This window comes from Podarcis liolepis (assembly GCF_965112155.1).
Source record: "Podarcis liolepis genome assembly, chromosome: 6".
Classification (NCBI taxonomy): Eukaryota; Metazoa; Chordata; class Lepidosauria; order Squamata; family Lacertidae; genus Podarcis; species Podarcis liolepis.
Window position 1 is genome coordinate 46,117,088 of NC_139559.1, and position 26,184 is coordinate 46,143,271.

The 26,184-nt window shown below is 43.1% G+C and overlaps 1 protein-coding gene across 1 annotated transcript; it reads left to right on the plus strand.

Annotated features, from left to right (window-relative positions):
- The first annotated feature begins 4,797 nt into the window (after window positions 1-4,797).
- MLN (motilin) lies at window positions 4,798-21,916 on the plus strand. The gene is made up of 5 exons (XM_083509330.1): window positions 4,798-4,895; window positions 15,550-15,667; window positions 16,630-16,734; window positions 19,749-19,854; window positions 21,800-21,916. Exons 1-5 carry the CDS (start codon window positions 4,813-4,815, stop codon window positions 21,805-21,807), a joined length of 420 nt encoding a protein of 139 aa, XP_083365456.1. The 5' UTR covers window positions 4,798-4,812; the 3' UTR covers window positions 21,808-21,916.
- Window positions 21,917-26,184: the final 4,268 nt, after the last annotated feature.

A 26,184-nucleotide genomic window follows, 5' to 3' on the forward strand; every position in this document is an offset into this window, starting at 1 on the left:
TCTCCAGAACCTTTGTCTGAGAAATCTCCCATCACCTGCTATCTGATCCTTTTCTCTGGAGATAGTAGGGACTGGACATGCTCAGTAGCTGATGATGTGGTCAGGCTGTGTTGCTTGCTGACCTCCCTCCTGCCAAGTCCCTGCTGCATACCGTGACAGAGAGGGTAGCAAGATTGGTGCAGTGCAAACACGCCGTTGGAGCCAATCTGGTGCTCCTGCCGGGACATTTGCACCACACTGCCCATGCTTCCACTTCATTCCTTTCCGTCACAGTATGCAGCAGCAGCAATTTGGCCAGGTAAGCAGCACAGCCCCACTGCACCGTCTGCTACGGCGCTAATCCAAACTTTTCGTCCCAAAACTCAGCTCCATTTAAATTGAAACAGTGAATTTAGCAGTGGATTTCAGGAGCTGCGAGTCTTCCTCCATCAGAAGACTATTGATCTCATCTTCACGTGTTGAAAACAAGCATCGCCTCAATGTAATTAATGATTCCTTGGCAGTTTCCACCAGGTATGTCTTTTGAAGAGCGTTGGTTGTGCTCCAGCAGCAGTTCTACAAACACATGCCATGGAAACCACATCGGCATAGTTAATTTGTCCTCTGACATCTAATTGATACAAATATGATTGATCTAACCATTTTATTTTTATTTTTAAAACTGTCCCTCATGCTGGCTGGCAGACACATTTCACTGGCACAAAAAAGGGAGAAAGATATGAAAGTTTTGTGCTTTCAAAGAATGACCTTTCCTGATAATTAATTTGCTGTTCCCAGCACCATCTGCTGTCTCGCAGCCACATCCATCATTGCTGTAAAAAAAATTAAAGCTCAATTAAAATGAAAACTGGTGTCACAAATTTGTCAGGGGAAGGCACAAAGTTCTGAGCAGCAAAGCCATTTGACCCCTCCTGGAGGTTTACAGCTGGGCCCCCTTCACAGGATTTATGATAACCTATCATAAATACAAAGGGCTCTGGGGAGTGCCTTAACTACCAGCACATTTCTAGGGTGTGTTTTGATCAAAGATGACATTATTGACTGGGATGATAACTGGGAACGTGTCATAAAACTTGGGTGAAATTCTATAGTTGAACGTGTTTGCATTGAGCCGCTGCCAGCCAAAGCAGATGAGGAAAACTCTTTTAAGCAGCCCACGTCTCCAACCCCCTTGTATCTGGAAAGCAGAGAGAATGCTCGGAATCCGTACACAGCAGGAGAAATGTTCCTTGAAATAAAGAAAGAAAGAATCTGTTATTTATTTCTTGTTTATTTTAGATACCTCTGCCCTACGCTTTGGTCGACAAGGCTTCCAGAGCACCTTATAAATGCAATCAAGGATAGATGCAACCAATAATAAATAATTGAACCAAACAGATAATCATAATAAAAGCAGCAATTAGGGCCAACATATAAAAGGTTTTTAAAACCCAGCATAAAATGCAGGCTACTTTAGAAGGCTAAGATGAATTCACCTGGCAAATAAATAAAATAAACCAGGCAAGTCTCTCTGGCAACCTCTTATGAACAGGGGAAATAACCCAGCTGCTATTAATCAGAACTGAGATATATTTGGAAGCCTTTGTGTCCAGAGTTGTGGCTTCTCCAGCCAAACTCCATTGTGGTTGCTTCTTCCCCTAACAATGGGATAACACTGAGGGAGTCACCTTTGGAATCAATGTGTGTCCTCTGTTGGTCATCTGCACTCAGACAGTTCCACCGTACACTGTATCAAGAAATGGAAATGGCTGACTGATTAGATAGACAGATAGTCAGTCTCAGAGGAAGTTTGCTACCTTCATACTTTGAAGCATTTTCCCACTCACCTCAGGGCTACACACACTCACTTAGACTAATGAAAGGAAGAAAGCTGAGATTACAGTTTCATAGAATCATAGAATCATAGAATCATAGAATCATAGAATCATAGAATCATAGAGTTGGAAGAGACCACAAGGGCCATCGAGTCCAACCCCCTGCCAAGCAGGAAACACCATCAGAGCACTCCTGACATATGGTTGTCAAGCCTCTGCTTAAAGACCTCCAAAGTAGGAGACTCCACCACACTCCTTGGCAGCAAATTCCACTGTCAAACAGCTCTTACTGTCAGGAAGTTCTTCCTAATGTTTAGGTGGAATCTTCTTTCTTGTAGTTTGGATCCATTGCTCCATGTCCGCTTCTCTGGAGCAGCAGAAAACAACCTTTCTCCCTCCTCTATGTGACATCCTTTTATATATTTGAACATGGCTATCATATCACCCCTTAACCTCCTCTTCTCCAGGCTAAACATGCCCAGCTCCCTTAGCCGTTCCTCATAAGGCATCTTTTCCAGGCCTTTGACCATTTTGGTTGCCCTCCTCTGGACACGTTCCAGTTTGTCAGTGTCCTTCTTGAACTGTGGTGCCCAGAACTGGACACAGTACTCCAGGTGAGGTCTGACCAGAGCAGAATACAGTGGCACTATTACTTCCCTTGATCTAGATGCTATACTCCTATTGATGCAGCCCAGAATTGCATTGGCTTTTTTAGCTGCCGCGTCACACTGTTGGCTCATGTCAAGTTTGTGGTCAACCAAGACTCCTAGATCCTTTTCACATGTACTGCTCTCAAGCCAGGTGTCACCCATCTTGTATTTGTGCCTCTCATTTTTTTTGCCCAAGTGCAATACTTTACATTTCTCCCTGTTAAAATTCATCTTGTTTGTTTTGGCCCAGTTCTCTAATCTGTCAAGGTCGTTTTGAAGTGTGATCCTGTCGTCTGGGGTGTTAGCCACCCCTCCCAGTTTGGTGTCATCTGCAAATTTGATCAGGATGCCCTTGAGTCCATCATCCAAGTCGTTGATAAAGATGTTGAATAAGACCGGGCCCAAGACAGAACCCTGTGGCACCCCACTAGTCACTCTTCTCCAGGATGAAGAGGAACCATTGATGAGCACCCTTTGGGTTCGGTCAGTCAGCCAGTTACAAATCCACTGAGTGGTAGCATAGTCAAGACCGCATTTTACCAGCTTCTTTACAAGAATATCATGGGGCACCTTGTCAAATGCCTTGCTGAAATCAAGGTAGGCTACATCCACTGCGTTCCCTTCATCTACCAGGCTTGTAATTCTGTCAAAAAACGAGATCAAGTTAGTCTGACATGACTTATTTTTCAGAAATCCATGCTGACTATTGGTGATCACAGCATTCCTTTCTAGGTGCTCACAGACTGTTTGCTTAATGATCTGCTCCAGAATCTTCCCTGGTATTGATGTCAGACTGACTGGGCGGTAATTATTTGGGTCCTCTCTTTTCCCCTTTTTGAAAATAGGGACAACATTTGCCCTCCTCCAGTCTGCCCGGTTTCAAGTGTCTGGGCTTCAAAGAATAGCCCCCCAGGGCAATAGTTCAATAACAGAATGAAATGCAGACTTGGAAGATCTACCCGTTTGTAAGTAACTTTTACCATGTATGTACAAAGCATTAAATAGAAAGGTTCATCATAAATCAGTGTCATGTATGTCTAGGCAAAGTAATCCATGAGGGGGGGGAAATGAATTGCACACTCCAGATGATGATACATTGAATTAAAAATGTTTATTTGGTACAGCTTTGTGTAAGTAATGTGAGTTATCATTTCTGACAGTGGTAAAGATTTAACTTTCAGAATCTCAGTGTTTACATAATTATGGAGTGACACCTTAATTTTCTGTAATACTTAAAAGATATGGGTAAGTGGTTTAAAAAAAAATGCTTAAAAGCTGTAATTTTCCACAATTCATCCAAACTGATAAACACTGAAAGACTTCCTTTACAAACAAACATGGATGTACTCTCTGTTGGTATGAAATTCTGCACAGCCTAATTATAGATATTAAGACTTAGCAAGTTAAGTAACAGGAAATCAAGCCAGCTACTCTAGAACACAGAGAATGGTCGACAAGATTCACGGGCTTGAAGCCTGGCCCATGTTCTACAGCAAGGAAAGGAAACCCCTTCTTTCAGCCCATGGCCACATTTATTCATGGACAACCTTCCGGGGGGTGGGGGCACATGTCCATGGTGCTCAGGACCAGATACAAAACTGGGCAGAGCATGTGTGGCAGGCTACATTCCAGCCAAGCAAAAGTCACAGGTTTTGACACAGCCACCTCTGCAACCTCTATCCAGTCAAGCAAGAGGCATCATCACGCATTTGAGCCAGACAACAGGCAAGGAGCACATTCAGTTGTGCTCTGGGGACAATGCTGAGGGCTAGATAGAGGGGCTTGAAGGACCACATTTGGCTTTCAAGTCTGAGATTCCCCACCCCTGTTACCCAAAGTAAACTTGGGTTTGTCAGCAAGTATATACTCAACAGGGAGCTACAGCCAAGCCTGGCATTCTGATGCGTATACCTCTGCATATACTTGTATTTGCAAACATATTTGTTGCGTTCACAGTGTACATTTTTAAGATGTGCTCCAAAATATGTAATGTTGCATTAAGAGACGCTCAGCAAGAGCTTTGTCACTAAGATGAAAAGGCCATTCCTTGAATTCAAATGGCGTTGTGAGTGTTTACAATTATTTAGGATTGTGGATCAAACATTTTAACAAAATCACTGGGAAGGAGGCAAGGAAAGGGATGGGGATAAAAGCACAGCCCAGAATTCCCAGTGGCAGCAACCAAGGGAAGCAACGCTCCTTGGAAACTCAGGATTCTTACCTGGTATGTGCAACAAAACCATTTCTATGTTCCTACATTTCCAATCAATCCAATGTATTCAAGGGCTATGAATACTGACAAGGGCTGTTGATGTCATTAGGAGCTGGTAATGGTTATATAAAGGCCAATGAGATCAGACCAGAGAGAAGAACAGACAAGGGGAATCTGCAGAGCACTGTTCCACAGACAAGGAGGCAGCACATTCACTAGGTAAGCATTTCTGCCCAATCATTTCTATGCAATGTAAATCTTCCGTGGAGAGACAGTGGAGTTTAGGGATCTCAGATGTCTCCTTATATGGATATTTCATTCTGTTTTGTGGCCCAGAATGTTCACTCTGTAAGCCCAGGACAACTGAACAAGAATGGGCTTCTGGCTTCTTTCCCTGTGTGAATAATAATTTAAAAAACCATTTTCGATCTCTGTGCAATGTAAGCATACTTTAGAAAATTCTTGACAATGCACAGATCTTCTGTGGAGGCTCAAAGTATGGGTGAATTTCACTCTAGTGATGTCAAGAAAGGCTACCATTGTGTCCACACCAATATTATTACAATGATTGGGACTCTGCAGTTACAACGTCCCATCACATCTGCATCTTCTCAGTGTCACAGTCCACTTTGTGTACCTGATAAATTAAATCCTTACCTATAAAAGCTGATGCCTCATTAAAACAGAGTCTCTGGCACATACGCATTGCTTTTCTATACACTTTTCTCTTCTGCGCTTTCATTGCTTGTAGTTATAGCCCCCTCCATTGCCCAGTTGGTCTTCTGAGCAGTTTATAAGAATAAAAACCATTTTAAAGCAACTATCATATTGCAATGAGGACTGTGGTTACTTTTGGACAGAAGGTCAAATCCAAATATGACTTTTTATTTTATCGTTTTTGGAAAGCTGCTTGCATTCCCACATTCACCCCTTTCTCCCCCATCCCTTACACCAAGTATGGGGAAGCTGTGACCCTCCAAATGTTGTTGCTGGATTCCAGCTCCCATTATCCCTGACCACTGGCCAAGCTGGTTGGAACTGATGGGAGTTGTAGTCCAGCAATACCCAGGGGGTTGCAGAATCCCCATTATCATTCACTGTTCTCGGAGTTTCTATGTCCCATTCTAAGTAGCAGGCACTGCAGTAGAGAAGGGAAATAACAAGCTCCACATTATCATGTAATGCATCTTCTTTAATTAAGATCTCACCCGGGAGATCTGGAAGGCAATGTGAATTGGCAGCAGCCACACATTTGTGATGCTATGTCGTTTAGCCCCAACACTAAAGCTATATCCAGGCATTTGCCTGAGCACGCAAAATGTTAAACCAGGGAAATGTTAAACTGCTGATGAGGGCAGGGGCATGCATGAACTTAAGTACCATCCCCAATGTCCTCAGGCACAAGCAGGTTGTGCTTCAGATCTTTGCATGATTAGCATGGAGGTCTGAGAAACCTCCATAAGAGTGAGAATCCTGACTTACCACTGTTTCTGGTCATGGGGAGAGTTTCTGCTCACTGAACATGGCTAAAAAATCATCATCAATGTGCGTGGCACTTCACAGAGCACAATAGCACAGGTCCCAGCTGCCCCAGGGAACATACAATCTGAAATCCAACACAGGGGGAACGATAGGGGAAGGCAAGGCAATCATAAACAGAGAAGCAATGTGCAACTCTTTCAAGTTAAAGAATTTGGGAAAAGAAGAAAACAGACTATCAAAAATTGTTTAACAGTAGGAACAATGTTGGTCCAAAATAAATGTGATGTTGCATGGTTGATTTTTTTTCCTCAACGAAAAGCTGAACCTTGACATTATGGGCAGAGACCTTTAACCCTTTGCCCCCACCAGTTTCCCACTTGGAATTGTTCACCCTCCACACCTGCTATTTGCAATAGGAAGAAATCCCTCCTTGACACTGATGGGAGTTTTCCTCCCATTGCGAAAGGCAGGTATGGGAAACAGTCTGATTTCAACCCCAGGCCATGGTGTGGACAAAGGGTTAACACTCCCATGCCTCCCTGACCTGGTCCGAATTCAGCTCCCCCTCCCCAAGTTGCCTATTTGTTAAAGAAAAATGAACCTGGCAAATGTTATGTCTTGTTTGGCTCCCCAATTCTAATGTTTCTGGGTAGAGGAGAGATAAAAGCAAATGTTTAAACAAAAGAGACAGTGCTTCCTACAATTCCTTCTCAGCCTCCACATTAATTTCCCCCTTGTTTTGTACCGATGTGCACGATGACACCTGAAAAAAATGGTCAGAGAAAGGGAATCAGGCCCCGAAGATGTCCAATTTTGAATCACACCTTTTCAAAATGTTACCAGTGCAGCTAATTTACAAACAGCAAACACACTATTCGCCTTGGGAGGCACCGAGCTGCAGTGTTAATGTTTGAAAGACGTGCCCTGTTTGCAAAACAAGGAAGGGGCAATCCGTAGTCTCACCAATCAAACAACAGAAAAACTAGGGGCTCTTTCCCCAGTAGCAGAGAAACAGCAAGACTAGTCAAGAGCAAGGGGGAAGCTAACTGGCTTTGAGGCTCTGCAGTGTTATGCTGAAATTACAAATAAAGTAGCACGAAAGCACAATCATGCAAAGGTAACGTTGTGCAAAGAGAGAGAGGCAGATTGTGTTATATAGATTTGGGCAGCACCCTTTCAAATCATAGCAAACCACACTTCCCTCAACCTTATGGTGCAATTGGCTCGAAGCAGAATCCACGAATTTACTCTGGGGTTCTGGTCCCTAGCAACAATTTGTAGGCATGACAGCTGGTCAGGAAATAGAATATATGCTGCTGCTTCTTTTTTTACCTGATGAAAAATGTCGACCTTTTGTCTCTCTTCCTATTCAAGGAAGACATTTTATTTTAATCTTTTAGAAACTGGACGTTTTCCGGTTTCTGATGTTCTGTGCGCACTGTGTCCATGGAAATGATGCACAGCCAAATGTGCAGCAGAATGGAAACAAAGCTCATCAACACTGGGTTCAAAAATAGCCAAAATAATAGTTCTGAACTGTCAGGTTCTTTGGGGGGGGGGACTAAACACAGCAATTATTTAAAGAAATGGGTTTATTTAAGGACACCATTTGAAATGAATGAAGGTGGCTCCAAATGTTCCAACGAAGGATGGAAGTGCTAATGTAAAAAGAAGATAATGGCAGCGGTTAAGTGGTTTGCAAATAAAGAGCACATGCAAAATAGTGATTTATTGCAATCTGTTGGTTCCCAGTAGCAATCGGAGGGGGTTGGAGGAGGGCACTAATTGGCACAAACAGTGCATTACGAACTAAATATGCAAATGACTGCTTTTTCTCCCACTGAATATACAGATACAGGTGCAGGAGTTCCAGAATCGTGGCAACAGCTCCACGAGAGTAGGGAAAATTACTAAAAGTATAACTTCCTCCCTGACATGCTCCCACTAGCCCAGTTTTTGTGTGACTTGATGAAGACTGGTTAGATTCTACTATCAGAGCAACAAAAGCTCAGTCTTCCTTTGCACCTGGCTGCTCAGTGCCAAATTAGATGCTGCATGTGTAACAAACTCCTAGTGGCCCTTTCAGATCCACCCACCTGCAGAGAATGCAGCTTTGTGAAGTAATGTGTGGTGTTGGGGCCAATGGGTGCTTACCCCTTTCCTTGCCAGCCACCTCTCCACTCTACATTGACCTCCAAGCTGCTTTATCATCTGCAGGATTTCAAAGGGGTATTTGCCCCTGCAAATATGCATTGGGAGCCTTATGGCAGGATCACAAAAAAAAAAAATCTGCTTTATATATTCAGACCATTGATCCATCTAGTTCAGTATTGCCCACATTGGAAACAGTTCTTCAATGTTTCAGAGAGTTGTGAGCAGGGCTGGGCAGCCCATAAGGTAGACTGAGGCAGCTGCCCTGGTGGCAGAATCTGCCCCACGGATGCCCCTGCTGCCACTGGAGAAGTGAGGAGAAGAGGCGGCAGCTTCTGGTAAGATCTCATGAGATCTCGTGGAACTCTCGTGAGATTTTGCTGGAAGCCACCACCATGCAACGCTGGTAAGAAAGGCTTTGATGGGGGAGGTGGCGGAGGGGGGAGTGCCTCAGGTGGGGAAATGGGTTGTGCCTTCCCCAGTAGTGAGGGATTTAATGTAGGATAGTTCCATGTAGGCAGCTTGCTATAACAGAAACTGACTGCTTGCTGAGATTTTAAGCCTTTGACTCCAGACTGCTTCTCCTAGGCTCTGCCCCTATGTGGAGAACTTCAAGTTCTTAAAGGCTGAACCCTCTGGCTTGAAGAAAGGTGCTTCTCTTCCATTCTATTCCCTCCTGTCTGATGTGTGCCCTGCACTGCTGGACCAGTGAGGTAGTGTGGGAGGCATCTGGTTCCTCAGGCTCATGGGAAGGTGCCCTTGAGGATTCTGGCTCTGGTTCTACAAGCCCTGGTGTAATGAAAGGTTCTTCTGGGGACTTCTAGTGGTCTCCTGATGTTGAGCAGTCTGTGTAGAACCCTGCTCCTTGATCTAGCTCCTTAGCTGGTGTCTTTGCAGCCTCCAGTTCTGTGTCTGAATTCGCAAATGGTGTAAACAGGAACGGTTTGGATTCTTAGATCACGGACTGCAGTTTCTTGAAGATGGACTTCTGACAAGCGATGGGCTGCACGTCACAACGGTTGGGAGGAATGTTTTTGCCAAAAATCTCAGAAACCTCATCAGGAGGGCTTTAAACTGACTAATGTGGGGGAGGGAGACAGTGCTCCTGAAGGCAGGAGTCTATCAATTGATGAAGATGATCATCCAAATGTCATAGACCAAATGGAGCAAACAGCATGCAGACCTAGTGGTGGGAGGAAAAAATCCTTAAATAAGAGACACGGGGGAATGATTAATGGACTTCAATGTCTGTACACTAATGCGCAAAGCATGGGAAATAAACAAGATGAGCTTGAGCTCTTGGTACAGCAAACTAAATATGACATAATAGGCATCACTGAAACCTGGTGGGATAAGTCCCACGATTGGAATGTAATAATGGGGGGATACAATCTATTTCAGAGAAACAGACCAGACAAGAAAGGAGGAGGAGTGGTGTTATATGTCAGGGATGTGTATACCTGTGAAGAGATCCAAGATTTAGAACCTCAAAGCCAAAGTGAGAGCATTTGGGTCAAAATTAAGGGAGAGAAGAATAATAGAGACCTCATTGTGGGAGTTTACTATAGATCCCCAAGCCAAACGGAGGACATAGATGATGCCTTCCTGGAACAGATGGCCAAGCATGCAAAAGGAAGGGAGATAGTAGTAATGGGGGACTTCAGTTACCCGGATATTTGTTGGATGTCAAAGAGCATAAGGTCAAACAGATTCCTCACTGGCCTTGCAGACAACTTCATTGTCCAGAAAGTGGGAGAAGCAACAAGAGGAACAGCCATTTTAGATCTGGTCCTAACCAATGTTGATGACCTGGTTAGTGGGGTAGAAGTGGAAGGATCATTAGGCGCGAGTGATCATGCTCTTCTGAAGTTTACTATACAGCGGAAAGGAGCAGCCAAGCATACTAGGACTCAATTTCTTGACTTTAAGAAAGCCGGCTTCATAAAACTTAGGGAAGTGCTGGGTGAGATCCCATGGACAGTAATGCTAAAAGGAAAGGGAGTTTATGATGGCTGGGAGTTTGTTAAGAGGGAGATAGTAAAAGCACAACGTCAGGCAATACCAATGAGACGGAAACATGGAAGGTGCCTAAAGAAGCCAGGGTGGCTATCTAAAGAACTTTTAACTAAGTTAAGATTAAAGAAGGATGTGTATAAAAAATGGAAAAGGGGGGAAACCACCAAAGAGGAATTCAAACAAATAGTCAGCACATGTAGACACAAAGTCAGAAAAGCTAAAGCACAGAATGAACTCAGGCTTGCTAGAGAGGTTAAAAGCAACAAAAAAGGCTTTTATGGGTATGTCCGTAGCAAAAGGAAGAACAAAGAAACAGTGGGGTCACTCAGAGGAGAAGATGGTGAAATGCAAACAGGGGACACAGAAAGGGCTGAACTCCTCAATGCCTTCTTTGCCTCAGTCTTCTCCGATAAAGAAAACAATGCCCGACCTGAAGAATTTGGAGCAAATGATTCAGCAGAGGAAACACTGCCCAGAATAACTAAGGAGATAGTACAAGAATACTTGGCTAGTTTAGATGTATTCAAGTCTCCAGGGCCAGATGAACTGCATCCAAGAGTATTAAAAGAACTGGCAGATGTGATCTCAGAACCACTGGCAGTCATCTTTGAGAATTCCTGGAGAACAGGCGAAGTCCCGGCAGACTGGAGGAGGGCAAATGTTGTCCCTATTTTCAAAAAGGGGGAAAGAGAGGACCCAAATAATTATCGCCCAGTCAGTCTGACATCAATACCAGGGAAGGTTCTGGAGCAGATCATTAAGCAAACAGTCTGTGAGCACCTAGAAAGGAATGCTGTGATCACCAATAGTCAGCATGGATTTCTGAAAAATAAGTCATGTCAGACTAACCTGATCTCATTTTTTGACTGAATTACAAGCCTTGTAGATGAAGGGAACGCAGTGGATGTAGCCTACCTTGATTTCAGCAAGGCATTCGACAAGGTGCCCCATGATATTCTTGTAAAGAAGCTGGTAAAATGCGGTCTTGACTATGCTACCACTCAGTGGATTTGTAACTGGCTGACTGACCAAACCCAAAGGGTGCTCATCAGTGGTTCCTCTTCATCCTGGAGAAGAGTGACTAGTGGGGTGCCGCAGGGTTCTGTCTTGGGCCCAGTCTTATTCAACATCTTTATCAACGACTTGGATGATGGACTCAAGGGCATCCTGATCAAATTTGCAGATGACACCAAACTGGGAGGGGTGGCTAACACCCCAGAGGACAGGATCACACTTCAAAACGACCTTGACAGATTAGAGAACTGGGTCAAAACAAACAAGATGAACTTTAACAGGGAGAAATGTAAAGTATTGCACTTGGGCAAAAAAAAATGAGAGGCACAAATACAAGATGGGTGACACCTGGCTTGAGAGCAGTACATGTGAAAAGGATCTAGGAGTCTTGGTTGACCACAAACTTGACATGAGCCAACAGTGTGATGCAGCAGCTAAAAAAGCCAATGCAATTCTGGGCTGCATCAATAGGAGTATAGCATCTAGATCAAGGGAAGTAATAGTGCCACTGTATTCTGCTCTGGTCAGACCTCACCTGGAGTACTGTGTCCAGTTCTGGGCACCACAGTTCAAGAAGGACACTGACAAACTGGAACGTGTCCAGAGGAGGGCAACCAAAATGGTCAAAGGTCTGGAAACGATGCCTTATGAGGAACGGCTAAGGGAGCTGGGCATGTTTAGCCTGGAGAAGAGGAGGTTAAGGGGTGATATGATAGCCATGTTCAAATATATAAAAGGATGTCACATAGAGGAGGGAGAAAGGTTGTTTTCTGCTGCTCCAGAGAAGCGGACACGGAGCAATGGATTCAAACTACAAGAAAGAAGATTCCACCTAAACATTAGGAAGAACTTCCTGACAGTAAGAGCTGTTTGACAGTGGAATTTGCTGCCAAGGAGTGTGGTGGAGTCTTCTTCTTTGGAGGGCTTTAAGCAGAGGCTTGACAACCATATGTCAGGAGTGCTCTGATGGTGTTTCCTGCTTGGCAGGGGGTTGGACTCGATGGCCCTTGTGGTCTATTCTAACTCTATGATTCTATGATTCTATTCTATGATTCTATGTTGCTGGATTTGGGGATCAAAACACCTTGTGCATATGTAGCTGTTGTGACACAATTTCCTTTATTGTTCTGCAATTGAACATGTGATCTGGACCAGTATCTATATCAGGGATGGGAAACCTGTGATCCTCTAGATATTGTTGGACACCAACTCCCATTATCCCCAACTAATGACTATGCTGACTGGGGCAGATGAGAGTTAGAGGTCTGCAACATCTGAAGGGCCACAGCTTCCCTATCTCTGATCTAGATGGAACATAATCCAGGAATAGAACTGAAACCCCTGTCATCCATGTTAAAGGTGTAATTACATCACATACTTCTCAGGTTTGTGCTCTTGTGTGTGGTCAAAAATGTGCATTGTGCACAATGTGGTGCAACATTTCTTGCACTAGCTTTTCAACTTTTCATGTGAGTACGGCAGCACATCCTGGGTAACCCTGTAGCACCTGAGCAGATAGGTGTAAGATCAAGATTCCTGGGTCCAATGAAAGTTTTGGATTTTTGATGTACTAAATTAAAGTACTGCCTCAAAACTCCACAGAGGAATGTCATATAAATGGCACCACGCTCAGTTCTTTTTCATCTTCCATGCCCTAATACATCTGGGTAATAAATGCACCAGAAAAATTAGTTTTTAGGTGCTGTGCAATATTGGTTTCAGATCCTGCACAATTTTATTGGTACATAAAGGCTTGGTTTAGAACTAAATCTGACCCAAGAGCAATACTTGAATAATGCCAAAAGCACTTTAAAAAAAATTAATTAAGTCTCAGGATAAAAATGAGCAAAGCTTCTAAGTACTTGGACCATGCTTCATTAAATTTGTTCAACAAAGAGCATTTAATAATTAAAAGGCTCTTGAATGTTTACATAAATCCTCCTTGTGATGTGGTATTGCTGTCCAGTCAAGTCGAAAACTGGTTTACAGCAGCCCCTTAAAGTCAGGCTCCCATAGAGTGAGAGTGACAAACCATGTTCTTAGCTCTGTACAACCTATCAAGGTTTATTAAGGAGCTCAGCGCACCAATGGGAATTGACCAGATGAGCTTATTAGGTCTCTTATAAGATTAGGGACTGTGACACAGCTGTCTGATTCTTTTCTTCCCCTCTGTGAAGCTTATGGAGGAAAAGAAAAAGGGGGGAATTACAATAATACTAATAGGAAAAGCAATATGTTTCTCTGCCAAGAGCTTTCTCATCAGGGGACAAATGGTAAGGAGGAAAGATGCAAAACCCTCATGCACATTCCCGTACTTGAATGACTAGATTTCTGAAACACAGCTATAAATCTACAGCATAGCTAGCAACATTGAACAGCAATTTAAAACTCCTGGAGATTTGGTTATAAATGCAGTAGGTTATTTCCTTATAACAAGCCAGTGGTGTTGGTCAACTGTTATAAAAGCTTTCTGTCAATATCCCTGGGTCTTGATGTAATCTGGTAGCTCGAGAAGAAAACACAACCAATGTCTCCCCAAGTCCTTGTTTCAGCTCAGGACAATGCATCAGTTCACATAAAACACAATTTCATAATTCCATTTATGATGATGATGATGATGATGAAGAAGAAGAAGGAGGAGGAGGAGGAGGAGGAGGAGGAGGAGGAGGAGGAGGAGGAGGAGGAGGAGGAGGGGGAGAAAGTCAGCATTCTGATGTGCCAGCGAGCCCAGGTCAGCTTTCTCAAGTGGATCTTGAGATGCTGCCCACAGGTGTTGGGAATAATGGCGCCAAGAAGCAAGAAGAGGTAACACAGGAGCACACAAGCCCCACGCTCACAGAAGTGGAAATGGCTGTGTGTGAATCCACTTGGCATGTGAGCAAAGAAGTCTGTGAAGGTTGTCTGGGTTGTGTTCCAGCACTTTGCATCTTGAGTCATCCAGTTGCCATTTCCTGAGGAGCATGAATTTGAATGCTACAAAAACAGTGCACTCCTGTGTGTCTATATACTCAGAAGTAAGCCCCCGTTGAGTTTAATGTAGTTTATTATTGAATGGGTATAGGACTGCAGCTTTAGGCTCTCAAACCATTAGAAGAAGTCCAGAGTCAATTCCCCTACCTATACAGTTGCTCTGATGACTTACTTTCTGGAATATGAATGGCCACTGAGAAAAGAGGTGGGTTTTTTATTAGGCAAAAGATGTAGTTCCAGATACACTTTACTGCATCACATTCCTGCTTCATTATCTCAATTCTAGAAAGCAAAGTCCTAAGCAATATAATAGCAGTTTCAGATGGTGTGCAGTTTCGCCTGTAAATTGCAGATTTATGAACGCTTTTCAGCTGACTTGCTGAATAACTAATAAGTGCTTATTAATCATCAGCCATCAGATCATATTTTGGTCTCCCTATATAGTGCTTTCCATGTTCTAAACAGGGAACCAGCTTTCTATTTCAGCTTTTAGAGCAAGGGCAGGGGACCTGTAGCCCCACCCCCCAGACATTTTTGAATTCCAGCTCCCATCAACCCTGCCCATTGGCCACACTGGCTAGGGTTGAAGGAATTTAGAGTTCCACATGAGAAGAGCCACAGGTTCCCCATTCCTGCTGAAGAGTCCGGCTTACCAAACACTTCTTTGTTGTATTATGCTGTGTTACATGGCTATTCTGACTAACATATTTAAGAGAGGAGGGGTAGTAATATTTTTAAGTGCTTTCCGTTTTGTTTTTACCGGGTGTTATATTTCAGCTTGCTGTGACCTGTCCCTAGATTATGTGTGATGAAGAGTGAGATAGAAATCCCATAAATAAAAATAAAAGAATCTGGTGTTTGGCCCAATGTTGCCAAATTATAACTCTTACCAATCCAGGCCACTGGTCATGCTTGCTGGGGCTGGTGTAGTAGAGTGGCATCTGGATGTTCAAAGGTTTCCCATTCCTGGTGTAGAGGACTGGAAAACCTATAGTGGAACACATGGACATCACTTTTGTGCAAGATTCTTTGCAGCTCTGGCTGGTTGAGCTGCCACAATCATGTCCATCTGAACTCGCCAGAGAGTGCCACTCAGCCTTAACTGTGACCATAATTTCTGGCATGTAGATTCTCATGGTGGAAAAGACCACACAAACCTGGATTGGGAAGTCACATATGGTATCTGGCAAGTCTATGGCCAATCACATGTATTTTTATTTTATTTTTTGTCATTCTCTAGGATGGTTCCAAGAAAGGTGGTGGTAACTCTTCTGTTCCTCTACATGGTAGCCATGCTGGCTAAACAGAGTGAAGGGTATCTTGCCTTCTACACTCCTGATGACTTCAGAAAAATGCAGGTTGGTATCTGGAAAACAGTGTGCCAGTGTTCAGGAAATGCCACAACTCAATGGTAACATGCATGATTTGCATACAAAAGGTCCCAGGTTCAGTCTTGGGCATCTCCAGACAGGGCTGGAAGAAAGTTCCTGTCTGAATCATCAGAGAGCTACTGCCAGTCTACTGAGCTTCGTATGTTCCTATGACAGAATTAGAAAGAGTACTGGGAAGTCTTATATGCTCACCATTCTGCAACTGTTTCTCCACCTCCTGCTTGGCATGATCCATGGTGATGTCCACCACCAATGGAAATTCTGGCCCAAGCCCACAGGAGTTCAATAAGCCCAGGAACAGACAGAAAAGTAAGGCAAGGTCAGGACCCTGGATAAGGGTGAAGCTGCTGGTTCAGAACCATGGACAGAAAATGCAAGCTGTCTCAGCAGTGTTTTAGAGCAGCTGGCAAAGTTCTACAATCTGACCCAGGTAGTCCATGAGTCCCAGATCTTCCCAGTTAAAATGCCAGTGCCATTTGCTGCAGCTGTTGGCTTTTTCTAGACAGTGGGGTTTCAAGCTGTGGGGACTGCTTTGGAGAAAGTTCATTGGGGATCTCCTGATCCTCAGAAGAGCCTGTGATCCAGTAATCAGAGTAATGTAGCAGTGATATCTTCTCGGGGTTCAAGGAATGAGATGTGGACCCCAGTCCCATCGGACTTAAATTCAAAGCACCATGGAGTGGAACAAGCTTCTCCTTGGAAATGATGTTGTAGGAAGTCTCTGCATCTGAAGAATTTTAGTTCAGGGCAGTGACACTGCTCAAGCAGTGAGCTTTAGCCAGATTTTGTTGACAGTGATGCTGTGACCAGTTGTTATTGCCTGCCACCATTGTTATATTCATTTGAAATGGCAACATAGCCAACTTGGTTCTCATACAGTGACCCACCCCAAAGTGCCATTCTTAATATCTCTTGTTGTTTGGCCCCAGGAGAAAGAGAGGAACCGAGCACAGAAGAAATCTCTGACTTTGCAGCAGCAATCAGACACAGGAGATTTTCCTGAGCTTTCAGAAGATGAAGGACAGATCATCAAGGTAAATTGTGCTCCAAATTATGTCAGCCATTACACTGATGACACCCAGCTCTATTTCTCTTTTGCACCTTAATTATGAGAGGCCATGACTTTTTTAAAACAGTGCCTAGATGCAGTGGTGGGCTGGATGAGATTGAATCCTGGTAAGACAGAGACTATATGAGTGAGTCTGTGGACTACAACTGGGATTGGACCGGAAGCTACAGATGGTGCAGAATGCTGCAGCCAAGTTGCTGAATGAAGCACATAGATGTGCACATATGATACCTGTGCTGGGGGGGGGGGGTGTCCAAACTTAGTTGAATACCATTCATGAACTTTTTGTCCTGGCTTTCCCTGAACCATAAGGTTATACTCTGTTTTATGTGATTCAATTCCCTTGATTTTTGCGTTATTTGCTTTTCTGTGGGTTTAGGCTGCTACGTTTTAATGATACTGCTTGTTTCTTGTATTGTATACCACTTAGAGATTTTAAAAGTATTAAGTGGCTTACAAATACTTTTAAACAAACAAACAAGACAGATACAGGCAGGTAGTTCTTCTAACATATGAGACAAAGCATCATATTGATTAGCAGGTAAAATACTGATGAAGAGGCAAGCTTATTTCAGTTCTCATTGGGCAGAATCTCTGCTTTCATTGGTAAAAATTCACTGTTGTCCTCACTTCTCTCTAACTTTTTATTATTAATTTGTATCATCCATCCAATGTCTTGCAAGATTCCAAGGGAATCTGTGGGACAATCTATCAATTTAATACACATGCTATTATTACAACAAACTGTTATAAGAATTTTAAGGTCATAGATTTAAAAAAAAATGTTCATAACTGTATATATAAACCACATGTCTGAAACCCCACAGATTAGGTCCTGAACAAATTGACCTCAAATATTTCTCTGCAAGGTCAAAGTGGGAAACCTCCCCATTGTCTCTTTCCTCACAAATCTTGTCATCACAAATCCTGTCTTAAGGGCACATTCAACATATGAACAGGGTGTGAGCCTGTGGCCTGTGACTTAGATCCAGGAATTAAGTAGTTATAACAAAAGAATGGCCAAAACCCAGATAATGCAATCAGGTAACTTCCCAGACAGGAGATAAACAACGCACTCAGATTTCTGTTGTAGACCGCCTTTTCTGTGATGTAGGTACGATGTATCTGGGGGGTGGTCTTGGGCTACACCCACTGTGATGTATGTATGGTGTTTCTGGAGGTGGTCTTTGACTCGAGGGCGAGCAATTTAAAATGTCTATATAAGGGCTGGCACGCATTGCTCTGGGGCTTCCTCCTCTCTCCTGCGTGTGGGGGAGCACCCTGCTGCAACAATTAATAAAGAGCAGGCTTACTAGCTGCTTTGCTTCTCCAGATTCTCTGGTTGGTCTCTGTTATTTTCTCCTATCGATAGAGAACATACAAAAGGACTCTATATGGGCTCTTGGGTACCCCACAAGGGAAAAGAAGCAGCTATTTTACTTATATCAAAACTATCACTTAGCCCCTAGAATGGCACTAGAGCTGAATGAAAGAGAAATTATCAAAAATCACTAGTAAAATATGACTGTTATTTTCCTCTTATTTGAATGAAGTTGACTCATTCCCTTAAACAATCTAAATGAAAGTAGGAAAATGGCTTGAGAACAGTCTGAAATGCCGGTTTATATTTGTTGAAATGTTGTGCCTACGTAAAAGGTGTGTGCTTTAATGTGTTGTATACAGCTGAAATCCTAACAGGATATGATACAGTCAAGTCAACTAATCACACATACGAATTGGCCTTTTTAAGAATTACAAAGCTACAAAGGCTTCAGGAGCTGTCCTGCCTAGCTACTATTGTGAATTACAACTTGGCTTAGGAAATTGTCTCCCCCAACCACCAGCTTACTGATTAACTGCAACACTTACTTCAGATCTACAGTTTATGCATCTCTCATCTACTTCATTGTTTAGTCTCCTTCATAATCTTTAATATATTTTATGTTCATATTGTGATGTGAAGTTTCCACTAACTCTTCCAGAAACAACACTATGTTAATGGCAAACGTCAAAAATGTAGACAGGTGTCTTGATCTCCAAGGCCAAATTTACCTCCACATCCCTCTCACTGATCTTACTGCAAGCAAAGGTGTTTTGAAAATTGAAATGGCTGTGGCTCAGGAGTAGAGCAGAAAGTTCCAGGTTTAATCCTTGATGTTTTCAGGTGGAGCTGGGAGAAACCCCTGCCTAAAGCCATGAAGAGATGCTTTCAGCCAGTGTGGACAATACCAAACTGATGGACCAGTGGTCCAACTCAGGATAATGTGGCTTCCCATGTCCCTAAAGTATAGGTACTACCCTCTGTTCAGTATTGGCAAGCCTCAGTAGATGAAGACTTATTTGTAGCTAAGTAATTTTATAAATTAAGCTTGTCCAACCACTCAAGACCTGTGATCAAGTTCCCATCCATCTTCAATTTACCACACCAAAATCTTCATTATTCTAATCCATTTAGCTGGATTGCCTATTGAAAGTGCTTTAAAATCATGAAACTGGGTAGCGTAACTAAATATGGAGTTCATATTATTTAAGTTTGCTCCCAGAAGTCTTATCCTGCAGTTCTGTATTTCAGGAATTTGTCTGCATCCATGCAAACCGGATATTTCCTTATGTGACATTCTTGACATATTTTAATTTAAGGCCTATGGCTCAACCACAATCCAGATCAGAGTTCCACTGATTTGACATGGTGCTGCTCATGGTGTCCTGGATTGCAGCATTGAGCTTTTAAAAACTTGATAAATTGTCAAGACCTACAAGATGAGAAACAACTGGCATTGGCTTTTGCAACCTCCCTTTCAATGAGCAACTTAACCCTGCTACACAGGTCACAAAGTCAAATGCTAAAATACTGGATCAGGGAATACCTTTAAGCAATAACAAATGATCCAACACTAATGATTCCTTCAGCGTGTGTGAGGCAGAAAGTTGTGAAAACATTGCTTTTTCCTTGCATGTTAACCCTGCTTTTCTTCACAGCTGATTGCTCCAGTAGAAATAGGAATACATCTGTCCAAACAGCTGGAAAAATATCAAGATGTCCTGAAGGAACTCCTAACAGAGATGTTACCCGATACTCAGAATGGTACGATATTATCTGTCTCTCCCTTTCCTTGGAAGTCCTCGGCGCAGAAATTCCAGGAATAGCTTTTGTCTCATGTTGACTTGTTTTTAGAAAACTCCTGACCAAAGATCGTAAATCCTTCTTCTATCAGCAGTGATTGCAGTCAAGAAAAAGTACACCCCAGCCACATTTTTCAATGGCACAATGCTTCCCCACATAGGGCTCATCCACGTGGCCTTTTGTCCTACTGCTTTCCTCCAGGGAAAACCACTCTTTTGGCACTCAATCAGAACAAACAGCAATTTGGGTTTTCACCTGATTGACATTTGCTCCAATTTAGCACTAAAGATCGGGTTTTCCTTGGGTAAAGGAGTGAGGCAAGGGGGAAACCACTCAGACCCATGCCTAGGTAAAAGGTAAGGTAGAGGACCCCTGGATGGTTAAGTCCAGTCAAAGGTGACTGTAGGGTTGCAGCACTCATCTCGTTTTCAGGCCCAGGGAGCTGGTGTTTGTCCACAAACAGTTTTCCGGGTCATGTGGCCAGCATGACTAAACCGCTACTGGTGCATGGAGGACCATGACAAGTGCCAGAGCGCACGGAAACACCGTTTACCTTCCCGCCACAGTGGTACCTATTTATCTACTTGCACTGGCATGCTTTCAAACTGCTAGGTTGGCAGGAGCTGGGACAGAGCAATGGGAGCTCACCCCATCACAGGGATTCGAACTGCCAATCTTCTGATCAGCAAGCTCAAGAGACTCAGTGGTTTAGACCACAGTGCCACCCACGTCAGGTTTTCCTTGGGTAAAGGAGCGAGGCAAGGGGGAAACCACTCAGTCCCATGCCTAGAAAATATGGGTCAAGCAAAAAAAAACTGCTTGGACCTGTGGCAATACATCACCTACTGGAAAATCATATATGTGACCAAAAAAAAAAAACCCCTACCATCGTTCTGTGCCCATTTTCATCAACTGTTGAGTTGCTCTCCTATATTGTACTTCTGTGGCAAACCTGGAGTTTTGTGTGATTATGGTACGCAATGAATCAAGGGCTTCAGACTGGACTATGCATTATTTTCATGTGAGTTATTCCTGTTTCTCTCTGGAACTGATAATAGACTTGGAAATGAATTACACTGTGGGCTTGTAAAAAGATACTGCTGTTAATAACTCTTTAGGATTGCTTATCTTTCAGCCTTGAAATCAAAGGGAGTTTATGTACATGAGCTTGGGCATGATCAGAGAGCCTCATCTCGCTGAAAAGTTCCAAGCTATGCAGAGCGGGAATGGGGAATTAAAATACTAGTCCCTGGATTCTACTGAATAGCTAAAGACATTTGGATAGGATGTGACAAAATATTCAAATTACCTCTGCATCCGTAACTGGAGCCAGGTACTCAAAGACATGTGCCAACTTAGCTCTTTTGAAAATTTAATTAAAATCTCAGAATATCATAATCAGAACTGCCAATAGCCTAATAGAGTAGGATTGTAGTCTGTCCTACACATGTGGGTGAGCAGGGCTTACTACTGCTGTTTGAAAATGCGGATCAGTTTAACATCATAGACATGTTTAGCCATTCCCCCAGAAATGCAACATCTAAAAACACACATGCAACTCCCCACTCCCATGTCTCTGCACATGTTCCTCTTTAGACCGCCAGGCAATTAACACAAAGGTCTGTAGAGGGTTTCAAAGTGCATTTAGTTGAACACACTAAGAAACCTCCCTACCCTCAAGAACATTATCCACAGTTTATGACCTCGTTTGTTCCAGCAAACCTCTGAATAACACCATGTAATTATTACAGAGAATTGTTAGGATAATCTACTTAGTTTCAAACCATTTTTATTGTTGAAACCACCTTTTGTTTCTTCATTTGATGGATTAAGAAAATCCAAATTTGATCTTGTACAGTATCGATTCACAAACTTACATTGTTGTTTCTGTCTCCTCTCTTTATAGTTAATTGATGTTCTCGGAATGAGAAGACAAGAGCGAAAGACTAAACTGCAAATTTGCAAGATTCCACTTAACAGAAAGGCTGTCGGGAGTGGGGTGGGGGGAATACTTATGCAAGATAATAAAGCATGAAACTTAAATATATGATTAGTTTGTTCAAAGTTCATTTGGAAAGATTGACCCAAATGACATCTGAGAACATGAAAGGAAGATGTCACTACAAGTCACTCTGCATATGTAAGATACATTAACTTCCTTCCACCAACATCAAAATACTTTGCAAATCCCAAGCAATTAAGAGCTTGTCCTCTGTACCATTCTCAGGGCCTAATGTATTATGCTGATTATAATGAGGCATAAAGCCCTAGTGTCAGCAACTTCAGGAAGAGAGGAAAGCTTGCCTGTGCATATTTGTGCATATTTACAGTTGGACGCGGGTGGCACTGTGGTCTAAACCACAGAGCCTAGGGCTTGCTGATCAGAAGGTTGGCGGTTCGAATCCCCGTGACGGGGTGAGCTCCCGTTGCTCGGTCCCTGCTCCTGCCAACCTAGCAGTTCGAAAGCATGTCAAAGTGCAAGTAAATAAATAGGTACCACTCCGGCAGGAAGGTAAACAGTGATTCCATGAGCTGCTCTGGTTCGCCAGAAGCAGCTTAGTCATGCTGGCCACATGACCCGGAAGCTGTATGCCGGCTCCCTCGGCCAGTAAAGCGAGATGAGCACCGAAACCCCAGTCTCGTCTGCCACTGGACCTAATGGTCAGGGGTCCCTTTACAGTTGTGCTAGTAAATGGAGCTTGAGTCCTGAACCCATCCTGACATACCATTCTTATTTCTCAGCTCATGTATATGCTATAAAACAGCTTTGCAGGCCACCAAAGTGCCACATCTTATCAGTGCCAGATTTACGTATAAGCTAAATAAGCTATAGCTTAGGGCCCCACTCTCTTGAGGGCCCCAAAAATTACCATATAGCATATATTCAACACAAAAAACAGCGACAATTTGTTGTTGACAAAGGAAAGCTGAACATATAATGGGCCCCATTACCTTCAGCAGCTTAAAGGTAAAGGGACCCCTGACCATTAGGTCCAGTCGTGGCCGACTCTGGGGTTGCGGCGCTCATCTCGCTTTATTGGCCGCGGAAGCCGGCATACAGCTTCTGGGTCATGTGGCCAGCATGACCAAGCCTCAGAAACGCCGTTTATCTTCCCGCTGGAGCGGTACCTATTTATCTACTTGCACTTTGACGTGCTTTCGAACTGCTAGGTTGGCAGGAGCAGGGACCGAGCAACAGGAGCTCACCCCACTGCGGGGATTCGAACCGCCAACCTTCTGATTGGCAAGTCCTAGGTTCTGTGGTTTTGACCACAGTGCCACCCGCATCCCTTTCAGTAGCTTAGGGCCTCATTATACCAAAATCCGGCCCTGCGTCTTATGCTCCCATTTGCAAATGCTGGACTAGGAAAGTCAAGTTGATGGGTCAGAGAGATGAGGACCTAAAGTGTGGTTTGTCGTGGACAGTGGATTCCATGCTTTCCTGAACTCTCATAATGCTTTGCCAGTATTCTGAGTTAAATAATGAAAACTAACTAAAGGTTTTGAAAACATACCATACAATTTGCTGTCAAGAATCCACAACTATCCATCCCTGCCTATTTTCCCCACAAAGCACCAAGGTCCCATACAATCTCATTTTACTCTGCTTTCAGCCGAAACATTAGTGAGCTTGTTAGACTGTGGAACAGGGAAGTTAAGAGGGAAGAAAAGAGGGTGTCACAGTTATGGAGAGATCTTTCATCCTTCACCTGGCAAGAGTCCTGACTTCTAAACTTTCCTTCAGCTAATAAGGAACATTGTCCTGCTTCCTGACTGATCCCATGAACCTTCACACCAGAAATAACTGTGTATGCTCATATTACATTAGAGAGCTAGGGTATCACAGTGTCAGAATGTCCCTGGCTCAAATTTCACTGCAGCGATAAGCTCACTGCACCTTTAGGGAAACTGCTATTGTGCCAGCCTCCACACACAATCCTGCTCTGCCTTTACAAAACTATCTTATAAATTATTGAGCTACAATATGTGAACCATTTAAATGTGTGGTACCAATGTTAACGAGTATCTCTGGCAGTTCAAGCTGACCCAAGATGTTATGCCAATGTCATCAGATGGGCTGACAAAAGGGCAACAGCTACCATCATAAGATGTGGCATTGTGGTGTCATGCAAAGCTATTGTATAGTACATTCATGGGTGTGGAGAGATAGGGCAGCATGTCAGAATGGATTCCGGGCTCAAGCACCTTTCCAAAGGTATTTCCACTATTGCTGAGCCAGCTGAATCAACCCTGCACATCAGACTCTCAACACCAAGTGGTGACCAAAGAATAGTTTTGCTTCTAGTGGCCAATAGTATAGCAGGACAAACCTCCCCTACTTGTCTCACAGTGGATGCCAAATACACGTTTTGAAATCAAGTTTCACAGCTGTGTGCATTAATAATAATAATAATAATAATAATAATAATAATAATAATAATAATTTATTCCTTATACCCCACCCATCTGGTCAGGCCTACCCAGCCAATCTGGGTGGCTCCCAACAGAATATTAAAAACACGATAAAACATCAAACATTAAAAACTTCCCTAAACAGGGAAGAATTGAGGTGTTATGTTAACCACGTGTGACTTTCCATGAACATGCAAATCACCAGAGTATCAACTCTATATTGTTATTACAAGCTCTCAGCTTTCTAGTCTTCCCCCATGTCTTCCCCTGCCAACATGGTTTGCCTGGTGTTATAGGATCTAGGAATGCACACTGTGCTTATGCACATTGGTGCTTATTTCAACCCTGTAAACAAATCTGCTGGGGGGAAAACTTAGATATGCTTCACTTTTACATTAATTGCTAGCCACTTAAAGGCCTGACATTTGACAAAGAGCTGTCACTCTCTAGGTGGCACACGCTCTTAACAGCAGCAAGGTTTGAAAGGTGGGGGGAGAGAGAGAAGCACCGTGACAAATGATATGTGTGACACAGATTCAATTCCAATCCAATTTCGTACTTCCAAGTTAATGTGAATTCTTCTGTCACTCTGAATCATTGAGCGAGCTCAAGTATTGCTGCCAAAATGGCATACATGCCATTCGATCAGCTCTGCACTTTGCTATGGATGCCAGTCTCAATGAGAACCCTCTGAGGGTCTAATTGATTCCTATGGTCACCAATGGTGGACACCATTTCCATATTAACTGAATAGCATTCACATATATTTTCACTCTTCATTGTTAAGGTAATATGCATACAAGGATTGCTTTGGCAAGGTGGGAGCCAATGCAGAGAGAATTTGAACAGATAGAACATTTCTGGATTCTTTCCTATTGATATGGCATCACCCAGAATCTGCTTTTCTAGAGCACTTTTTCCTGGAAGTGAGTTGTTTTGAAGGATGCAACATGCATTGCAATACTGTATGCACACAATTACAATGGGTCAGAGTCTCTGGCTGTTAACCAGAAGGTTAGTGGTTTGAACCCGTGCAGGGATGGCTGTAGTCAGGATTCTTGCATTGCAAGGGTTGGACTACATGACTCTTGGGATCCATTCCAACTCTACAGTTCTATGGTACCTGCAAATAATTTTCACTGAGCTTCAAGAGCCTTGTTTCAGACCAGACATGTGTGGGATTCTGCTGTTATAAATGCAGCCTAATTTGAAAAACAAAACAATATAATTTTAACAGTGTCCTTACCAGTCAACATAAATCTGAAATTATGGCATAGAAGAGCCTATTTTTTGGAAACATTTGGCTACAGTCAGTTCCTGCCACCTATTTTCCATTTCTGTATATAAACACACATTTTGTCTTCCATTCCCTGCCATTGCTTGTCTCTGATGCATTCCTCTCTAATGAGCCAGAGCAGGAATCAGGTTGTATTCTCCATCTGTATGCAGAGCAGCCCATCTCACTGCTTAGAAGCCTTTCTTCCCACAGTCACCCCAATCATCAGCATTCAATTGTTCTCCATCGGCTCTAATCATTTATTTTTACCAGCAGCAGCTCATCCTGTTTCTGGGATGGCAAACTCCATTTGCTGTTCCAAGAATACATGGCTAGTTGCAAACAGGCCTCCGAAGAGATTTATCACAATCCTGCCCCCTCCTTAGATGAGACTGGGACAAAAAGAGAGGGAAATGCCACTAAAATAAACTTTGGGCGGACCACAAGGCTAGTAATGAGGCGGAAATAAAAACAGAATCCCAGTTAATGCCAGCCTTTAAAATGTCATCAGCTGGAGCAAAAAAAATCTAAATTATGACCCCATTATTTCTTAAAGAAAAAAAAGCTACTTAGAACAGATTAATAATAATGCACCAACTCAA